This window comes from Convolutriloba macropyga, chromosome 9 (genome assembly GCF_964194025.1).
Source record: "Convolutriloba macropyga chromosome 9, txConMacr16.3, whole genome shotgun sequence".
Classification (NCBI taxonomy): domain Eukaryota; kingdom Metazoa; phylum Xenacoelomorpha; order Acoela; family Convolutidae; genus Convolutriloba; species Convolutriloba macropyga.
Genome location: NC_134476.1, coordinates 30,536,708 through 30,558,537, shown reverse-complemented (window position 1 = coordinate 30,558,537; position 21,830 = coordinate 30,536,708). Strand labels below are relative to the sequence as shown.

General features: G+C 37.7%; 1 protein-coding gene across 1 annotated transcript; it reads right to left on the bottom strand.

Moving 5' to 3' along the window:
- Nucleotides 1-4,719: 4,719 nt before the first annotated feature.
- LOC142345724 (striatin-3-like) lies at nucleotides 4,720-21,503 on the bottom strand. Its single transcript, XM_075398005.1, has 10 exons — nucleotides 21,278-21,503; nucleotides 21,028-21,131; nucleotides 16,919-17,233; nucleotides 16,532-16,748; nucleotides 15,898-16,201; nucleotides 9,753-9,914; nucleotides 8,657-9,292; nucleotides 8,292-8,435; nucleotides 7,881-7,971; nucleotides 4,720-5,989 (listed from the first exon to the last, which is right to left on the bottom strand). Exons 1-10 carry the CDS (start codon nucleotides 21,449-21,451, stop codon nucleotides 5,713-5,715), a joined length of 2,424 nt encoding a protein of 807 aa, XP_075254120.1. The 5' UTR covers nucleotides 21,452-21,503; the 3' UTR covers nucleotides 4,720-5,712.
- Between the last annotated feature and the right edge of the window lie 327 nt (nucleotides 21,504-21,830).

Here is a 21,830-nt window from a genome sequence, read left to right as displayed (position 1 = left end):
CAAGTAAAGCCACCCTTAACTCAGAATCAACTTTAGTTAGGCGGCCATTACTTATTGGCACATCGATAGAGTTTGTCAGGAGTCCTGTTGTGAAAATGAAGATTTTAACAAAGAATAACTTTGGTGTTTCTTGAGTCTCTTTTTAAACAATTACATCTTCCGTCTGAGCTTTTGGTGATGAAACGATGGTTTAAAATATGGCTGCTTTGAGGGTGATGTTGATGCAGAAGCTTCTTCTTGATTTAAAGATCCCACATCTGTGGCCTGAAATTATGATTCTCATTAACATATGGTCTTATCGACAGTTGGTTCAGTTTTTACGTTGTCCTCCTTTAGTCGCAAAAATTGATTGTCACTCGCTAGAAAAGTCTCCTTTGAGTGTTCAGGTTGCATGAAAGAAGTGCCCAAGGTTAGTGAGAAGTGCTTGAGCTGTTCTCGTCTTCATCATGGGCGTTGGAGAGAATCGGTACGCTTAGATTGAAACCGGCTGTTGCTGGTAGTCTTACTCTGCGTCCCTGTAGTAGTTCAACTGGAGATTTGCACTTCGTTTTTGAAATTTTGCGATGTGTCACCAGTGCCATTTGTGCAAGATTGATTCCGGACCATAATTAGATGATAATCTCTAGGGTATTCCGAATTGTGCGAAGATTTGGTTAAGATAAGTTTTGACTAATGTAGCCAAAAGTTGGCAATTTATCTGCCAGAAGGTTGGCTTTTAAGCTGGAAGAGACAGTTTTTCCCAATCTAGGCGTCAACAATTTAAAAGACTTTCCATTGATCTTTAAGATAATCGCAAGTAATGTGCGCAAGGTTGGCTTTTAACCGTGAAGAGACTGTTTTTTCCCAATGTAGGCCAGTTCTATTGATAATTATCACATTTAGTAACAAAACATTGAACGTCTCTTGCTTTGCCAGGATGCCATACTATCAATCTGAATGATGCTTCAATTCCATTTTCCCAGGATGTGTCTCGTGTGCTTTAGCCACAACCAAACATCTGAATTCATTTGGAATGATAGGAACTACAGCTCTGAACAAGATTTCAGTGTCCATGCTCAATGCTGATTTTTGTTGTTTGAATCCTCTTTCGCTTCCGAACCTTGTTTCCAATTTCCTTTTTTAGTTGTTTTAGAATATTTTGTTTATTACGCGTTCCGTTTCAATTTCTGCTGGTTTGAACAATTCACTCCGAGCAAAATAATTGTTATTGATCGCAAAGCACACTCGATCGCTGTCAAATTTGTCGAAGTCGAAGTCTATTCTGCTTGAAGCATCTGTATGCGCTATCAGCTCTCCAGGTGTGTGTGCTAAACTCAAAATCAGGTGTGTGCGAAACTTATCAGAGCTATGGCCCATTTTCTTACGCTAGCTGAAGATGTTTTCGGGATCTCATCGTATAGTGTGCAGAGATATTGGAGTGCTTTGTTATGTATGTTGGGTAAATGGTTTTCCAAGAAAAAATTACCTCGCTCTTGTGACCGGAAAGACAATTGCAATTGCTTCTCGCTCCATATTTTAGATATTCGAGTCATTCTGCTGCGCTGGAGACAGTTTACTTGACACACATATTACTGGATATTCTTCTTGCACAAGAACTCCACTAATTGTTTTTTCAGAGACGTCAGTAGTAACCAGGGCCTCTCTTTGCAAGCTGTAAAGCTGTGTAAGTGGGTTACCACAATGATTTTTATTGTAAATTGGAAAGCTTTTCACTGTAGTGCGCGCCATGAGAAACATCTTTTTCGCATGTCATTCTGAGGTAACAATTTAGTCGCAAAACCAGAACACTTTCTCCCATAGAAACTTGCTGGCCCAAGAAAAGATTCGGGTTGTTTGTTGTTAACCAGTCGTTTAGCGTGTTCTATTTTTCAACACGTCTGGACTTAGTGCTAATCCGTCCGTAGAAAGCAAAAATCCCAGAAAGCTGCAACTGTTGGCTGGTTTTGTTATTTGCTTGTCAAAATGGTGTTCTTGTCGAAATATGTTCTGGTTGTTGCATGTACCAGCAAACTGTCTTCAAAGATCAGAACTTGGTCCTTTGAGTGTTGATTCGCAGGAGTTGGAAGATTGGGGTTGTTTTTTTTCAGCCATTGAGTTATATTCGGCACATCGCGAAGATTTCTTGAGATGCGCTGACTGTGCATACGCCCTTGGCCTTATTGTCAATTTAAATTGATGGTAAGCGTCTGAGAGGTTTTTTTAGCAAAACATGAGGCCCCCTAAAAGATTGTGGAAGATCATCTTTGTCTGATGTTGGGTAGTCCTTATCCATGACCTCGCTATTGACAGGTACTGTCAAGTCCGCCCAAATTCTGAGTTCTGCACTCCTCTGCTTTCGCCACATGTTAATTCATTAGCAACTGACACTGGCTGCAGAGCTTCTGGGACCCTACATGATCATGTTTTTCAACATCTCTGCAAACTTATCTTGATGCAGTATAGTTATTTTGCCGGCTTTGAATAGCATTGCCTGTGACTTTCGTATTAACTTAACATAAGCTTTGCATTCATTCACACCATTCAAGTGTTTGGTTGTGAAGTTGATAACACTGTAGTTGCGCAGAAGGTCTCGTACATCTAGTCGAAGTTCATTAGATTTAACAGCTGTCAGTTCTTTACCTTGTGCCTGCTTCCGCTCCACTCAACGTCCCAAATAATTGACCCCAAAAGCGTTAATTGATGTCCATTTTTAGCTTCCAGATGTTTCAACAAAACAGCAAACTGAATTTTTTCAAAGATCAATTCATAATTCAGATATAACTGGTCTATACGCGTCTGGGTCTATCTGCATTTGTGCTATTCTTTTTCCTTGTTACAACAGTAATTTTGATTATGCTTACAGGAGTTTGATTGGGATTCGCTTCCACACATTTTGAGGAATTATCCCACCATTTCAGAAGTTTTGGATTGTTTGCTTAGGGAAGGACAAGGCTTAGTACAGTGTGGCTTACCTCCACATCTAGCACAAAGATTGTTGCTTTTGTTAAAAGTGAACTTTCGTTTAATTTTTGAAAGCCTTTTTGAGCTTGCATCCAACTTTTTCTTTCGCAATGAAAGAACTATTACATGATGAAGTGCTTGCAAAAACCTTTGCTTGACTTCTGAACTGCATCAACTCATTTCAGCAACGATATTGTTAGTTTTGATTAAAAACCGTTCAATAGTTTTGCTTCAGGTTCCCTCAATCCTGGAATCAATATTCTTTTCAACAACTCATCCTCGGGATTGGGATATTCTTTGATTTAAGTCACAAAAGCTTGCTTTCCTGAGACGTGCTAGTTAATCGTCGTCTTATTCCCTGGCACCTTTTATGCAGGTCAGAATTTAACCCTTTCTGTGGGAACTGCTCTCTCATCAGAAGGAATATAATTTTGAATAGCTACTTTTATCACATTTAAATGAGTGTCTATTAGCCTTTTAGGACTTATTTAGCACCTAAGTTTAAGAAGTTTGTCCTGCCTGCAGAGACTAAGAAAAACATTCGCAACCTGTAAGTCCGCTATTGAACCCTCTGTGTTGATCTTATCCTCTTTCTTTGCGCGTCATTTCACCTCCACAGATGTGATACACACAGTAGTTCATTATGCATTTTATAGATGCAAAAACTGTCCGTCGGTCGTTGGTCTGGCCGCCCTTGCTGTGGTCTCGAGCACGTGTCAAACAGAAACTAAGTTGAATTGCAAATTGAATTTTGAGCTGACAACATACAAAACTATTTTATTGTTGTTATAGTACTTATCATATAATTTAGTTAATCAATAACAATTCACAGCGAAACGATTTGACATGCGAAACGATTTGAGTTCCAAACGCCCGACGCGATTTTCTATTTATGTTACTTGAGAACTATACGTGGCCCTGATACAATGGATTGCATCAGTTGAAGAACAGTGGATGTTAGAATCAAATATCAATAGGTGGGAGAATTTAACTTATGTTATTTGATTGATGGATCAATAAATAATGATCACCCAAAAATTAAATTTAGAGTCAATTTAGGTTCTGTCGCCATTATTTATTGACGCATCAAGAGTTGGCCATGAACGTTCTTTTGGTTTCTGAAAATTTTACAAGTTTCGTTATGTTACTTGAAAACCATCACAGATTGTTTAAACCAAGATGAGAAAAATAATAGCATCGCTATCACTTCTCAGCCATTAAATACAACCAAGATGCAAAACGTAGGGGGTAGAGTTGATAGAGGTCTTGAGGGGGGTTGAATTTGGCGTACGAATCTATGAGAGCGGCTCAGCCACTTAATGCCCTCGGGGCATTATTTGTTTATTCCCTTCTTGAGGACGAAAAGGTTTGGACGAGAAAACGTCAAGCGAAGATCGCATTAAAAAAGAAAACAGGACTAATATAATTGCTAAACTTTGTTTGAGAATTGATAAAGACCTCGCTATCTTTTCACGGCTATTAACGCTCTGTGACTATTTTCGCAAAGTTCTATAGGTTGGAGAATGTTATCAGATTGATGAATCAATAGAATGATAACACATAAATGAATTTAGAATCAATTTTTGTTTTGTGTCCATCATTTATTGACACATCAAGAGTTGGCCAGGTATGTTCTTTTGATTTCTGAAACTTTTACGAAGAATAACTTCTGAGTTTCTTGATGTTCTTTGAAAACCATCACAGACTGCAAAAACCAAGATGAGAAAAATAGCATCGCTATCACTTCTCAGCCATTAAGCTCTCGACATGAAAAACAGATTTGAAAGTTGTAAAAAGTGAATTGGGTGGTGGGTTATTTTGAATGTATCAGAGAGTCAATCGCATATTTATGTTAGCATATAAACGCTCTTCCAAGACAATTCATATTTCTATTCTACAATTATATACTTTAATGTAAAACACGTTCAAAAGAATTGCGCTTAACCGTGTCATCCTTCGATTGTATAGTTCTTTACCATGCACTTGTATCCACATAAACCAAGAGATCAAAGGACTGGTTATTTTATAGAATATTCAAAATGTATATAATTAGGACGAATTTAACAAAATATCAAACTGCGATAAACAAATTGATCACAAGTTTCTCTATTCCAAAATAGCGGAATTCGAAGACAACACAAATCGAATAGGATAAAATGTAGGAGGGGAGTGGTGTCAATATTTCCACATTCATTGGGATTGAATTCTTTTAGTGAAATTGAACAAGATTGTTGGAGTTGAGTACGGTCATCAGTTGAAATTTGAAAAGAGACAAAAAGTTTAAAAATAGCCAGATGTAGCTCAAGCTTGAAGGAAATCAAAAAAGTCGGTTGCTATGCGGGAGATATTTCTGCGATCGCAAAATTCTAACATGAATTCGGGCTGATTAAATGTGTTTGATACACCTGTTTGATTGGTTAGGACAGTAAGTAGGGGAGGTGACAGTTCGTTGGTATCCAAATCAACATAAATTTGAACATACTATAAAATTAATTCAACTCGCACACAGTTTTTCAGTCAAATCAGACGGACATAATGCATCTTTGACAGATTAAGTTACTGTTTTCTAAATATTTCTTTAAGATGCAGTTACATAGCATCAATATCGCGCTTTCTATTTCAACATATTTCGATATTTGAGAGGTCCTCGTGGGCTTTAAGTATCAATGGTCCAAAGCTTGATTCCATGAGGATCGTCCAGGGTCTATACGAGTTTGGGTTGTTAATTGAGCTGTAATTAGCAGTCGATGTAATGAGCAGTCTGAGGTAAAATTAAACGAATATTTTGGCGAGAGCATCTGCGCCCGCACTGGCGAAGAACTCCTTCGTAGGGTGGAACGCGACCGAGTAGATGGACTCGTCGTGTTTCTTCCGATGGGCAGCCACCTCCTGTACACAAGTTCTGCTTTCTAAACTCCACAATCGGACGGAACAGTCATGGCTACCTGAGAGCAGGTAGAGGCCAGAGGGGTCAGTGGCTACACTTGTGATGGAGTCTAAATGGGCCACCATCTGATGCACCATCTTACCACTGGAGTGGTCGAAGAACCTGGAAACGAACCATTTCATATCTTTTCAAAATCTGGGAATGGCTACATCTCAGTCAACAAAAGTCATACAATCTCAAATTTCCCTTTACATTGATAGCTAGAATAATCCCATTCTTCAAAAACACAAGTTGAAAATTTAACGTACGATTATGATAGCATATCTTCAGATACGATTACAGCGCCAACGCAGTTTTAAAATTTTTCGATTTAGTATCCTTATTCTGGATAAATTTTCGGTGAGCTGCATACTAAGAGTGTAGTAAGCCGAAGGGCTCTTAGAGCCCTTAAAGCCCTCGGGGCGTTACCTGTTTATCCCGTTTTTGAGGACCAAAAGTCAAAGGGTCAGGCGAAAAATCAGTCAAGCGCAAAATCGCATAAAAAGACCACATAACTTACATAATTGCTACAAAATTCGTTACAAATTTCCCTCGGATTGGTGAAAAATAGCCGCGATAGACTCCTCTAGCCTATACAAGGATTTAGATAGCTAAGAAAAAGACTGACCATTTGTTCTTCCCCAAAGTGTTCGAATTGTGTCAACACTCTCAAACAGTTCGCAGATTGCTTAATACTAACGCCTGTTAGCAGTATACTCTAATGATCTTTCATAACGCACGAAAAACCAGTTGACGACAGCCTAGTTTTATTTTAAATTTCAAAAAGAGTTTTAATTTTGATCGCAGTTTCATTAGATTCAACAAAATTTGATGAGTTCAGCTTCTATATTGGAGGACAATAAGCTTAATACTAATACCGATAAGCCGTATACTCTATCAGACTTTGATAACTTAATGCACTTCTTAGTGCCCAAAGTTTATTGGTTTATCCTGATTCTTCTGAATTCTTGATGTCGCCTTGTGACCTGGAACGTATTTGAGTAAGGTTCCTGAATCAATTTTAAATTCAATTCGGTTGAAACAGAGCGAGGTAGGTCAAACGTGAAAAGTGGTAACTTATGTAAAACGAACACAGTAAAGCGAATTAAAAAAATGAGAGCTCTTTGAATTAAAGTAAAGAAAAGTCGATTTCAAAGTGAGGAAATCATTTTTGAGAGTGAGCTAAGTCACGTGTGACCAAAAACTTAATTACGCGAATGAACAAAAAAAAAATCGCTCGAATAAAAGTGACAAAAGACGTCATGCACGCAATTCAGTTGAAATTGCAAGAAAGAATAAACAAAAAGCAGATTTGAAGTGGTTGTGACATCATATGGTCGTAATAAAAATCTTGACGACGAAATAAAAAACATAAGGACAAGTCCTGACGTACAGTTCAAAGAATTTTCATTGACTAAACAGAAAAATAGACGTAGAACGGACTGTGAATGGATTGGGAAAATCACTTAGAAAAAAATCCAATCCAAAAAATTAAAAAAAAAAACAGTAAAAATTAAAGTGAAATTGCCGCATGTGAACGAAACCACTAGCGAGAAAGCGAATTTTTGTTCAGACACCGTATCATCACTCTACTTTCAAATTAGAGTGAAAAAATTTCACGCCGCAAAACCACTCGCTTTTTCGCACCATTTCCTGTTTCGGCGTGACCAAAATCACTACTCCAATTTACTTTAAAAATCATGAAAATGTGCCAACAGATCTGAAAAACAAAGACAGCGCCCCAATACAATTCAAATTCTTTGAATGGTAAAAAAACAAGAGACGGCCAATAATAGCCCCAGCTATCGCATTTGGCAATCTGAAGTTTGACGTCTTGATGACAGATGGCGTAAATTTGTAGACAGACCTCCAAACTTCATTGAGTTTAAACAGTGATTGAGAAGTCAATTGTGACTTGTGAAACGCGAACAGGAAAGCAAAAAAATCGAACAGGCGCTCCAAATTTCTCGACAGTTTAGTGTTAATGATGCGATACTTGGGCAAGTGATATTACCTGAGGTATTTGTCCTCGTGTGCAGTGATGCTTTGAGAGCTAGTCGGATGGTTCACTATTTTGTTCACTTGTTTGGGCGAGAAGGGCTCGGCTGAAACAATTCACAACTAATTCATGCAAAGCGGTCAAAACAGAATTCATTGATTCAATTGGTAAACGTTTTGTTTAAATTGAAGGGTTTCTCTATTTTTCCCAAAATCGAAATAGACAGGGAAGAAAGCAACTTTTTTAAACATCAGCTAAAATTAATTTTAGTGGACACAGGTTACTTGTATCAACTTTGGCTGTCATTCTTGAAAAGTGAGATTTATTGACAGATACATCGGATACCAAAATAGCATGTAATAAGTTGACTTCAATAACAATTGACCATATTTTGCACTTAAATGACACAAGTGTGGGTTATCTTACGAGGCGTGTCGGAGGGTGGAGTGAATCTGACAATCTGCTGTCCAGTCTCAATGTCGTACAGCACTGAGCTGGATGATGAGAATCCGACAACAGCCTGGTTGGTGTCTGTCCTCACAAATGTACATGACACAGGCACCCCGTCGTCTAAAAGATTTATAGCAATTTACTATTCGTTAAATATTTTGGATAAGCTTGGTCACTATTATCAATATGCACATCTAGAATTCAACATTGCGCGATAATCTTTGATGAGATTTGGTTCAAAATCCCGAATGTTCAGAATATGAAAGTTGTTAGGGTTTTTACCCAAGATCATTTTACGGCGTGTAAATTCTAAATACAGGGCAGTGAAAGCTTATGCGTACCTGGTACACATTCGAATGTTCTCAGCAATGGTGTCTGTTCGTCCTCCAAGGGTCGCCATAGTTTAACAGTACAGTCAGCACTAGCTGACAATAGAAGTGGCTTCGAGGGGTGGTAAGCCAGGTCCCACACTGCATCTGTGTGCTCTTTGTAGATACCTAAAGACACTGTCGTTTCGTAGGGGTCATAGGGGTCGTTGTTACCATTGGGCAACATCCAGCTATGTATTGTGCCGTCTGTGCTGCACGAGAACATCTTATCCCCCGCAGGTGCAATTACCGTGTTCAACACTGGACCCAAATGAGCTCTGAAGGTATAGACTGGTTCAAACTCTGGATTTGCGTTCTTTTTACTGCTTTGTGGAGCACATTTCGCCAGATTCCATAGCTTCAACGTGTGGTCTTCGGAACCGGTGACAACAACTTGGTCAGTTGGGTGGAATGCAACACACCTCACACTGTCAAAGTGACTTCTCAGAGTGTACTTGATGTTCCATGTTTTTCTGTAGTCTTCCCGGACGGCGTTTGACAGGGGGTCGTACTGCAGGGGCGAAGCTTCGTTTGAAATTGTCAGTCTGGCCAACTCGCCTAATGCTCCCAAATTCTCACCTGGCATTTCACCTGCTCCTTTACGTGCTCCTAAGAATGACAGTTTAATACCAACAGTTTCCATACAGAAACATTTATAAGTTCCTTCATAGCTCCAGTAACTCGCTCAAACCAAAAATGCATGGGGGTGCTTTTTTCCTGTCGAACTAAACTAAGGTTTGAAATGGTACATATGGACAAACGATCAGATTGATAAATTTTGAGATGAGCTAACAAAGTACGAGGTCAATACAATCGCACCCGCTGAAGTTTTTCTTTCCTATCCTTACAAATGCCAAAATCAGCGTTCGCACCAGCGTGAAATATATAGAGTTAATAATATTCATCTTAATCACAGTCAAAATTGACCAAACTAAAAGCGAATCCAGCTTTTTAAAAGCACATTTGGGTCTACAACTCTTAAGATTGTATCGATCATGATATGTCGCTTGCAGTGACAGTCATAGCGTACTGTTAGCAAAAGTAGGCCAGTCTTTGGAATCAGACTAACCAGGTGGTTCATCGCCAGATCCAGGAACTGCAGCCGAAGAGGAGGAAGAGTAGAACTTGGAGGGAAAGTTAGCCCCACTTCCTGTGCCACTGTTCGCATCTTGCTCCGCATCCCATTGCGTCATCAATTGCTCAATCGCACCAGTTCCAGAAGTTTTCACTCCTTAAATCATAGCATCCATTAATCAAATTAAGTTTAAATACTTGGAAACGCTAGAATTTTTACAAGACAAAATGGCAATTCACTCGAAGTTCAGCTCAAATTATTCTAAAATGTAAATTGACAATATCTGGCAATATATGACTGGAAATACTTTGTGGCTGTATCATATAGACAGCGACATATACAGAACTTAGTTTATAAAATGGATACGAGTGACAAAAAAAATAGATAAATGTTTATTTCGAAAAATTGAAATTGCCTTTTTTCATTTTAATTGAATTGCTTCAGTTGACAGATATCATTTAGATAGTATTCATCTCACTAAATGGTGAGTTGTTAAATTTTGACTATGTATTTTGATTATGTATAACTTGTTGCTCCTTCTATTAAATGCTCTTAAATAACCCTCAATAAGAGTAACACACACTCACTTAATCTTATCTCCTTGAATTAAGGTAAAGAAAAGTCAATTTGAGAGTGAGGGAGTCATTCTTGAGAGTGGGGTAAGTCACGTGAGACCAAAACTTAATCACGCAAACAAAAATTGCTCCACTAAGAGTAAAAAATGACGTCATGCATTCAATTCAGTCAAAACTGCATGAACGAATGAACAAAAGCCGATTTGAAGTGACTGTGACGTCATATGGTCGTAACAAAAAGCTTGAATAAATAACAAAAGAGGACAAATCCTGAAACAAATCAAAGCATTTTCATTGACAAGCCAAAACACTAGTTCCTGGTTTGACTTGAAAACGACTGAATACCATTTACTAAAACTCCGAAGAAGCAGTAAAAAAGAAGTCAAAATGCCACTTGTGAACGAAAATTAGCTATCAAAAAATTGTTCAAATACTGTTTTCTCACTCCACTTTAGAATTGGAGTAAAAAAAATTACGCCAAAAATTACTCGCTTTTTTTCGCTCCACGTCCTATTTCGGCGTGACCAAAATCACCACTCCAATTTGACTTCATAAATCGGAAAATGTGTGAACAGATCCTAACAAACAGCAAGTAAAAAACTGACCTCTTATCATTATGAATCAATAACAGGCAAATGGAGAAGTATCTGACAATTTCTTTACAATTTGCGACAAGATTAGTTTTCATTCAATAAACGACTACCAATTATGGAGAAGTATCTGACAATTTCTTTACAAAATGCGACTTCAAAACAACTACAGTTAACAAAATTTGCGACAAGATTAGTTTTCATTCAATAAACGACTAACAATTACCAAAAAATTAACAAAAACAGTTTATATAGAAAAAACCGATGAAACGGAAAAGAAACGAAAGACAACGTCAAAAAATAATCTTAAACGCAAATATCCACTTAAAGCAAAAAATAGAACAAAACGCAACTTCCCAATCATTAAGTTGAAAAAAGTTCTAACACGTCTTCTGCTCAGGCATTTAACCACCTGCCAGAATCATATTAAACAACAGAAAAAGCAATAAAAACTAAATAAAATAAAAATTGGTAAAGTTATTTCAGTGAAAAATGCCCTGTCTAGCCTTCAATGGACTGTAACCTTCTTCTGTAGTAAAAACCTACATAATAGCTTTAAACTAAAGAACAAAAAAACTTAGAGCTAGCAGCATGAAATCAGAAGAAATGGATAAAAACTTAACAAAATTGATGAAAATCGGCCAAAATTCTCCTGCAATTACTCAAATTAACTCTAACAAAACTAACAAAATTAATATCAAATAGATCAAAAGTCAGCCAAAACAGCTGATTTGAAGCACACAACTCCCCCAAATGCTAACATGGCCAGCACATTGCCGGTATACCTGTGAAATAGACTTGCGTGCCATATAATATCGATAGAAACCGATACAGATATAAGTTGAAGAAGTGATTGACACCACTCAAAAGGCTATGTACAAAAACATTCAGCGGTAAATTTAAAAAGCTTGTCAAAATTCATTCCGCGGAAGTTTTTTTATTAGCTATAAAGATAACCGACCGACTAACGTCGGGCTCATTGCTCAAACGACCGTCGAGCGGATGATTTCATCAGTAGCCAGCCAAGGGGGGAGGTCACCGGGGGCTGGGGTATCAGTGGAGTGGGGGGCAACAGCGAGGGCACAGTGGAGGTGGGGGAATGGAGAGGGGGGTCTTCTACCTCTAAGAACTGCCCTTCACACCATAAGTGTAAGTCTCCAAAACAGTTTCTATGAGCAGCATACTTGGGGACTACTGAGCTGAAAGGCTCTAGGAGCACTTAACGCCCGCTTGGCGCTGCTACCTGTTTATCCCGTTTTTGAGGACTTAAAATCAAATGCTTCAGACGAAAAATTGTCAAGCGAAAAATCGCATAAAAAAGACCAACAAGACTTATAATTGCAACAAACTTTGTTTGAGAGCAATTAATAGACAGATTGACCACCAGTCCTTTAATGGACCACTAGGTTTTTTGCACAGATTCAGACTGTCATTTTTAAGAGACACACTCTCCATAGGGAAAAAACTAATTGAACTTTTTCAAAATTAATATTCGAAATCAAAAATTCAAGACCCTAATACTCAAGAAATAGGGCATATACGTTTGGCACTACCTTGATGCAAACCATTGGCCTTTAACTAGTAAATGTTCATACAGTTTACCACTGGAATCAAAATCACTGAATTGAAAACTTCAATTCCAAGAAGCCAGGTCGCAAGAATCATCTATGGAGACGAATTTAAAAAAACATAGCAGGACAAGCAAGTGAAATTGCCGCATGTGAACAAAAACCACTAGCGAATTGTTGTTCAAAACCGTTTTTCACTCTACTTTAAAATAAGAGTGAAACATTTCACGCCGCAAAACCACTCGCTTTTCCGCTCCACTTCCTGTTTCAGCGTGACCAAAATCACTGCTCCAATTTGACTTCAAAAATCATGAAAATGTGTGATCAGATCTTAAAAAAGACAGCGCCCAAATACAATTCAAATACTTTGAATTGTAAAAAAAACACGGTGTCCCAAATAATAGCCGCTATCGGTTCGCGGCTATTACAAAAACGATAGAAGGCCAAAAATAGCCCCAGATATTGCTTTGCCGCTATCAAAAATGACTCTATAAAAGACAAAGCTAAAAACCTTTCAACGAGTCTAAATAGATTTACAATTACTGTGACGATAATTCAGTAACGGATTCGAAACATAACCGACTGCCGTCGGGCGAATTGCTCTCAAACGACCGGTGAGCGGTTGGCTACGTCAATAGCTAGCCACGGTTTAGTGAGGCTAGCTTTAGATTAATTGAAAGGGAGTAAGCCGAGCGCAGCGGGGGTGCAAAAAACGATTGGGAGGCTGATGTGGGGGTGGTTGCGGGCGTGAGATCAATTTCTAAGAACCGCCCTTCACACTTAAGTGTCCAAAACATTTTCTGTTAATCGCATACTTGAAGACTAGTAGGCTGAACGGCTCTAAGAGAGATTTATGCAAGCTGCGCCCTAACTCTTTATCCCGCTTCTGAAGACGAAAGTCAAATGGTTCAGACGAAAAATCCCCCGAGCAAAAAATTGCATAAATGAGACAAACAGGATTTATATAATGAGAGCAATTAACAATGATTTCCTAAAAAGTGCCTGTTAAGTCATTTATGATAAAAACGGTTCCACTATAACTTATTGTTAATGAGGATCAGAGATGATGACATCACGCCCCATAACAGCAGCTGAAGTGGGGCATAACACACACACACACACACACACACACACACAGAGAGAGAGAGAGAGAGAGAGAGAGAGAGAGAGAGCGAGACAGAGATAGAATGAGAGAGAGATAAAACGTGAACGAGAAAGAGAAGGAAAGAAACCCTAACCGACAGAGAAAAAAGATAGGAATATTTTCGATGGCGGGATTCGACTCTGCAACTACTAGTTTTCTATCTTTATTATTAAGTAAATCAAATATAAAAAGCCTGAAGAAGGCAAAATTAAAAACAGAAGTTTTCAACTTCGCAGTAAAAAAAGTTCAAAGCCATTTTTTGTCTCGAAAGTTCTGTCAAGTAATCCATCTCTAAGACCTAAAAATTTCGTTGGCCAGTAATGGTCGGTAAACTCAGAAAACGATTAAAAAAAATATTGAAAATTTTGGAAACAATAGCAAATTTTAACAAATTTTGCTAAAATTTAGGACATTAATATCCTAAGAACCATTTCTTTGCCTCCGTAGGATATCCAGTATCCCTGTTTCAAGCATGAAATAGTTTTACTGGCTCAAAGATTCAAAAACTTGAGACATGTTACACTGTTCACGAAAATTTACAAAAATTTATATGTTATTCAAAAATTACTAAAACTGGAGAAAAAAATTTTCATCACCATTCCATTAACTCTGCAAAAACTATGCAGCAGCTTATTATCAAACCTTGGAAGAGGTCCCAGGGTGCCGGAAAAAATTCAAAAACATGAAAAAAATGCATATAAAAAATGGCTTGAATTCATGACATTAAAATCTTGAAATACATTGCGTAAACATCTATAAACTATGCAGTAACATATTATAAAACCCTAGAGGAAGTTCTGTGGTTCTTGAGGCTAGAGAAACCTAAAAATGACAAAAATTGTGATATTAAAAGTTGAAAAATAAATCATGATCATCAAAAAATCCATTAACTTATTATTAAACGCTAACGGAGGTTTTCTGACCCTTAAGGCTCAAAAAACCTGAATTATGACGATAAATGTCAAAATATTGAAAAAAAATTGGCAAAAATGTCGTGATGTCAAAATCTTGCAAGACATTCCATTACATCTCGAAATTATACAGTAACCTAATTTCAAACACTAGAGGTTTCTTGGCCTTTGAGGTTAAAAAAACCCAAAAAACCTAAAATTTTTCAAAAAACTTGAGAAAAAGCAAGATTTATGAAAGAATTGCCAAAATTTGTGACATCAAAAAAAAACGAAAAATTTTCCATGGCCAATAAAAACTTGCAGTAACTTAATATCAAACCCCTTAGGAGGTTTTCTGGCCCATGGGTCTGGAAAGACCTGAATAAGGAATAAACGTCAAAAAATTCGAAAAAAATGCAAGTTTAGTCAAAAATGCTAAAATTCGTGATGTTAAAATGTTGAAACCATTCCATTACCACTAGAAACTATGCATTAACCTATTATTAAAACCTATACAAGATTCCAGGACGCCTAAGGCTAATAAAAAACATAACCGACTAAACGTCGGAAGAATTGCTCTCGAACTAGTGGGAGCTCTAATCAATTGCAGCCTACTTCAGTCAGGAGGGGGGCGGAGGGAGGGGAGCCCAAATGGGACTAAGAAGTTCAATAGTGGGCTTCAAATAACCACACTAGCCGCCAATTGAGTTCAGCTGCTTGAAAGAGATTGAGAGAGAATTTTAGATCACGCGAAACGCAAAAAGTCAAGGGCGTAAAAGTCAGACGAAAAGTCAAAATTGTCAAGCAAAAATTTTGCATAAAAAGACACACACGTTTACAATAATTGCTATGAACTTCGTTCAAGAGCAATTAATCAAAAAATTTTCAAAAAGCTTGAAAAAATTGTTCAAAATAGTATAAATTTGCGTGTTTTTGGCGAGCGGTTGCTCGTCAGAAGCTAGACACGGGGGGGGGGGGGGGGGGGGGGGTACCGAGTGCTGATTGGGGACGGGTTGGGGCAACAGCGGGGTAACAGCGCGCGGGAGGGGGGTGGGGGCAATAGGGGGGTGGGGGGGGGGGTCGGTCGACAGTGGAGGGGTCTTCAACCTCTAAGAACCGCCCTTCGCACCATAAGTATAAGTCTCCAAAACAGTTGCAGCTGAAACAGAGCTGAAAAGCTCTAAGATCACTTAATGCCCGCTGGGCGTTACCTGTTTATCTCGTTTTTGAGGACTAAAAGTCAAAAGTGTCAGACGATAAATCAGTCAAGCAAAAAATCGCATTAAAAAAAGACCGGCAGGACTAATATAATTGCTACAAACTTCGTTTGAGAGCAATTAAACAGCATATCATATTTAACATTTTAACATACTCTGCGTGGATTTGACAGCCCCTCTCTTTTCCTTCTTGTACTGTTCCTTTTTCTTTTCTGCAAACTGTGCCCCAGCAGCCCATGCATCTTCTGCTGCAGTTGCACCTGAGTCACCCTCGGCATTGGATGCTACACCCTCCCCACCTGCAGCAGCGGCGGCAGCTGCAGCCAGCTCTTCTGAGACTGCACCTTCTAGATCAAACATCTTGTTGAACTCGTTCTGCAAAGAATCCTCGTCTGACATCTCAGGGAAGCGAAGTTCACTCTCCACATCTCCCTCACTCACACCACTCAACCCAATTACCTGCAAACATTAAAATTAAAAAAGATACATAGTTTAATCGGGGCGAAACAGGGCATGCATTAGTTGTTCACATATGCCAATGAAAACAAAATTTTTATGTAAAAAAATCAACTGTTTGCGAAAATAGAAAATAGGCATAGAGTTACCAAAGAAAATTTGAAATAGAAAGTTACCACTTCAAAACTGACGCAAACCTCCGATGAATAGCGTTACGATTCGCAACATTTCAAGCTTGCGGTATCAAATAGAAAAATATTGACGTCACGAACTATAACACGCTCAGTAGCCTGAGGTGAGGTAGGCTAAAAGAGATTTTGACAAAAAACGTACAGAATCAATGGCATCATCAGCATCACCCTTCTGACCACTGGCAGCTCCAGTGAGTTCATCTTCAAAATCGCCCATCTCTTTATCCAGCTTGTCCGGATCCATCAAGGAAGAGACATCAACATGGCCGCCACCCGGACCAGAACCCCCCAGTCCCATCTGGCCTCCGACCTGCTGATCACTGTCACCTCCGTTAACGCCACCCAAAGCCTCCGTCAACCTGGGACAAATTTTCATTGTTAAAAACAACAGGCGGTAATGAAAGCAGCGAACAATTTCCAAATACACAACCTTAAGTTTCGCATTCACCGTTCGTTACTTAAATTCAACTTATATTTCTATACAAAAGCATTGGTTTTGTGCACATATATATTTAGGATATAGACTAACTTGAAATCCTTGTAGTCAATTCCCCCAGTCTTAGATTTGACAAAAGGAGGCACGTCATTGACAGACGCACCGACCAGACCAAGGAGTGAGTTTATTTTGGCAGCTTTAACTTCCAACATAGAATCCGTATAGCCAATCTCTTTTAAATACGTCCTCAAAACTTTTCTCCCCTGCTGGAGAGAAACGGCGTTGTCCATTCCCAGTTCGTCTTGAGGAGGATCGTTCACGAGGCCATCGCCCAGCTCGTCCGACTCATCCTCGTCAAAATCGGGAATCGGCATGGGAACATTGGCTTTTCCGGATTGATTCTTCAACCTAGGTAACCGATATACTAATGAGACTGTATACGTGTTTCAAAGTATAAATTCAAAACAAGTCAACAGACCAAAAATACATCGAGAAATCCATAAAACAAGACACGCCGAAAAAAACGCAAATTAGAACATAATTCGTCAATCTTTTGAACCGTCAATCCGTGTTACAAAAATAAAACACATGAAGTTTTATTAACAGTTGGCAGATAGTTGCCTGAACATAGCTTTGATAATTTCGTAGACCTCAACCTCAATATACCTACAAATAAGAATGAGACCTAAAAAGCTGATTTAAAATGAACATGACATCATGTGGTCGAAACAAAAATTTTGACGACAAAATAAAACATGACCGGAAGACTCCCGAGCCAACCCAAAGCAAAATATTAGACCACAGACATCTTTTGCTTGAATACCCCTATTTATTCTATTACAGTATTCATTTGAAAAGAGGAAAAATCAAACAAAAACCAACTAACGTCGGACAAATTGCTCTTTAACGACAGGCAAGGCATGGGCTGTAGACATTAATTCATGGGCTGTAGACTAGATAAATTTTTCTTTATGGGTGCAAAAACATCCGATCAGATAGGGATTCGAACCCCTCGACAAAAGCATTAAAAACTCGGCTGCCAGACCCTTGCGAGTTCCTACGCTACAATCAACTTTATTTTAGCAAAAAAGTTTACTTCGGAGTGCGAGCAATTGGTATCACTAGAAACGATGACAAGCTCAAAAAAGTCACTTGAAAATGTTCTAGAACAAAAGCGTTAAAACGGCCCAGCAAAAATTTTGCATTAAAAGACTAACACGTTTACAAAAATTGCCTCAAACTTCGTTCGAGAGCAATTAATAAAGGAAACAACATAAACTGAACTCGGAAACCTTTCGGTTCAGGTTGCGTCTCCAAATTGATTACTTTTATCAGACCCTGTGATAAATTCTGTTCAACCAAAGAATCAATCTTTCAGAAATCTTTCAATCTTTCAAAAGCAATACAGAAAACTGAAATAGAGGAAAACAGAAAAAAATTCAAAACAGATGATTAATTACTTTTTGACAAAATTGTCAAAAAATTATAACCTCACTGTGGCACTGTACTGACTCAATGCCTACCAACAAACACCAGAAATGCTGAACAGCAATAACAACCCAGAAAATCAAAACAGGTGGAAATCAGTTAAGAGACAATAGAACTTCATTCATCGGTTAAAACTCGCGACTAAAATATTCACGTGTCTCTTTTTAGTAACACAGCGAATATAAAAGTTCTAAAATAATAGTTCTGACAAAAAACCGAATAGAGTGAAAGCTTCAAATATCAAATAGGCGAAATTTAATTCAATCAATATTCTTAAAAACAATGTAAAATTGATTCTAATCAATTCAGAGGCTCACTCAAACTACAGGAAAGAATAATAGCCACAATGATATTCTACAACTGAAAACTTTCAAAAACAGCCTAGAAGAGTGCAAAAAAGCAAAGTGAAAGCAAAAAGCTCTAAGTTTAATCTAAAAGAGTTTTTCGCTCCTCCTCAGAACTTTTTTCGTCATTTCTTTGAACATTGAATAAAGAAAAATCATACAAAAAATTACGCAAAATTTCTCCCTTCTTTTGCCTTCTGCTCAGATTGACCTACTTGTTTTCACGTGCAGCATTTGACTTTATATCCTGTGCAAAGAGAGGTCACCCCTTTAAAAACTTCACCGTTACTAATTTCCGAGTAGTGAAAAACAAGAAAAGCATATGACACGTTCAGCTCAGCTAATACTAACGGAAGCAGCAATGGTTTTCGACCAGAAGTACAACTGCCATCAATCAGAACAATGAAAAACTTTGAAAAAACAAACCGGTCCAATAATCCACAACAGACCACTCAATTAGCGAATTTAACTTTTGAATTGCTCATCTTTGAATTCAAAAAGCTTGTGTACAATGTGAGGTGATTATGCAGGTGATGCTTTATTTTAAGAAACACAGATTTTAGAAAAGTATTTTCAACTTTTGGTCGATACATATAAACAATATAATATCGAGCTATAAACGTTTCTTAAAATCACAAATGATTTTCTAACAAATGTTATCAAACAAAAAAAAACAAGATTTTGAGCAGAGTTTTGGATATCACTGTTTCTAAAATTTTCACTTCCAGACCGCCAATAACAAATATTTGAAGTGAGCACAACAGTTTGTCCAATAAACTATCATAGTCTGCATACTCCCGGAATAGCTTGCGTGCCGCATAAAACTTTTGGTAAAAATTTGCACATGTCATGGCGACAACGACTTGAGCATTGACATCATTGAAACAAGCCTACAAAAATAATTGAATCATCAATAAAACCATACAAAGGAAGCCGCAAATAATTAAATCTCAAGACAGATAAAACTTACTATGAAATCTTGATACCGCAAAATTTATTATAATTAGAAACATCTGACTTCACAAACGTGCCTAATTTTTCAGGATGGACAAAAACTGATCGAATCAAAAAGTAACCGGATTTAAATGAAAAATTTAGACCTCAGCAATTCTACATAAAATGGATTCAAATGCAAAGAAAAAAATCATAAAAAGGCTCAAATCATTTTCCTCTAAAATGAAAACATAGCCGGCGGATCGCCAGAAAATAGCAGCAATAGCTTCGTAGATCTGCAGTGTGCAAAACAGCAAAAAAAAAACAGGCCAAAAAGCAACTTCATTTTATTTTATGCTGCAAAATATTTTGATTAAAAATCTATATAACTTATCGCTGCATTTATTAGCTGCTCTCAAAAAACCTTCAATTACAGCGACAAACACTCGCTTGACCTCATTTCTTTGAATTAAAGTATAAAAAGTCAATTTCAAAGTGACGAAGTTATTTTTGAGAGCGAGGTAAGTCACGTGTGACCAAAAACTTAGTCACGCGAATGAACAAAAAACATCTTCACTAAGAGTGAAAAAAGATGTCACGCACGCAATTCAGTAGAAACTGCATGAACGAATTAACAAAAAGCAGATCTGAAGTGATTAAGACGTCATATGGTCGCAACAAATATACTATTGGCAGTTACCAAGAGAACGGGAGGCTAAAATATTTTCAACAACTAAAAATTCAGAGCCAATAAAACTAATGGTCGTAGGAGATTGCAAGATTGATACATGGTTAAGTAGGGAGAACACTGACACTGAAGAAAATGAAGTAACAAAAAGACTACTTCGTAATTTTTGAAAGTAAAAAAACGAAAGACAAAAATAGAGCAATTCATTAGTTAAATTTTATGGTTGAACAAACTACAAAGCCACCCTGTTGTCCAACTAAAATTGTCAAAAAATTAAAGATTCGGAACTAAAATACTTTGGAAAAAATGTCAAAATATTGTTGAAAAGGACCTAATGCCAAAAAAATCAATTATCATTGATACAAAAGTAAAATTCACAGAAAGACTTTCTAGTAATTTAAACCAAAAAAAAAAATAAAAATTCGAAATACGTGGCCAAAATCGGATTTGTATGTTTTCAATGTTTTAAAACAAACGTACCTCAGTTTAAAAAACGTCCAATTCGTTAATTAAATTTCATTGCCCTCCTTAAAAAACCTGGATCTTTTCCGTTTGTGCCCTCCATCAGCTTTGCGGGTGCATATTATTTGCACTCCTCCCCAGACCGACCTGCCATATTTGGTTTACATAATGATTTACTATGTAATGGCACGTGCGCTGTAACTGGGGGAGCATAACGTACTGCTGGGGAGGGGGACAAACGGAAAAGATCCAAAAATCTTTATATTTTACACAAAACATTCACATACCTCTCCTGCTTTAAGGCATATTCCAACATTTTTATCCGTCTCACTAAGTCGCGCTTCAGGTTCTCTTGCCCTTTCCTTTCGCCTGTCAGGAAACCAATACGCGCCTGTGAAAAAAATTCAATTACAAACTACAAAATTTTTCCAAAACATTTCTCGTTATATGCGAAAATTTACATAAGGACATCAATGAGCAATTCGACCTGCTCATTAAATTTGGGAGAGGGATGATCTAATTTCGGTAGAAACACACCTGAAGCTCGGCTCTTTCAACATCCCAGTGAGCTCGTTCCATCTCGAAACGAGTCCACTCATGTTGAATGAAATGAAGAATACCAGGAATGCTGTACTGCATCTGCTCTGGCGCAGATTTCTGAGCTGGGTTATTTGACATAGGCTGGCTATTTAAATTTTTGTGTTCATCCATATTAGGCGATTACATTAGTTTCACTAAAACAATTAGAATGATGCACCTTAACAACCGAAAAAAATCATAAATCAGGAGGTAGAAAAGTATCAAGTCAACTAAGACGGAGACAGAAGGGAAAATTCGTTAACTGAGAGAAAACACATGAATTCAATTTGAATTATAAATACAATGTTTTATTCAAATTGAAATTGTAATAAAAACATACCCGTCAAATTCTATAACAATTTTCTTTTAAAAATTAAAAAGGGTATTATCGACCTCACCCGATGGACGGAACAGTGAGCCCCACTATGCATCAGAGCAGGGTTTTAATATTTACCGCAAAAACTCACTGAGTTTTAAACTTACAGCTAGAAGCTAAGCTCTATGAGCCGCG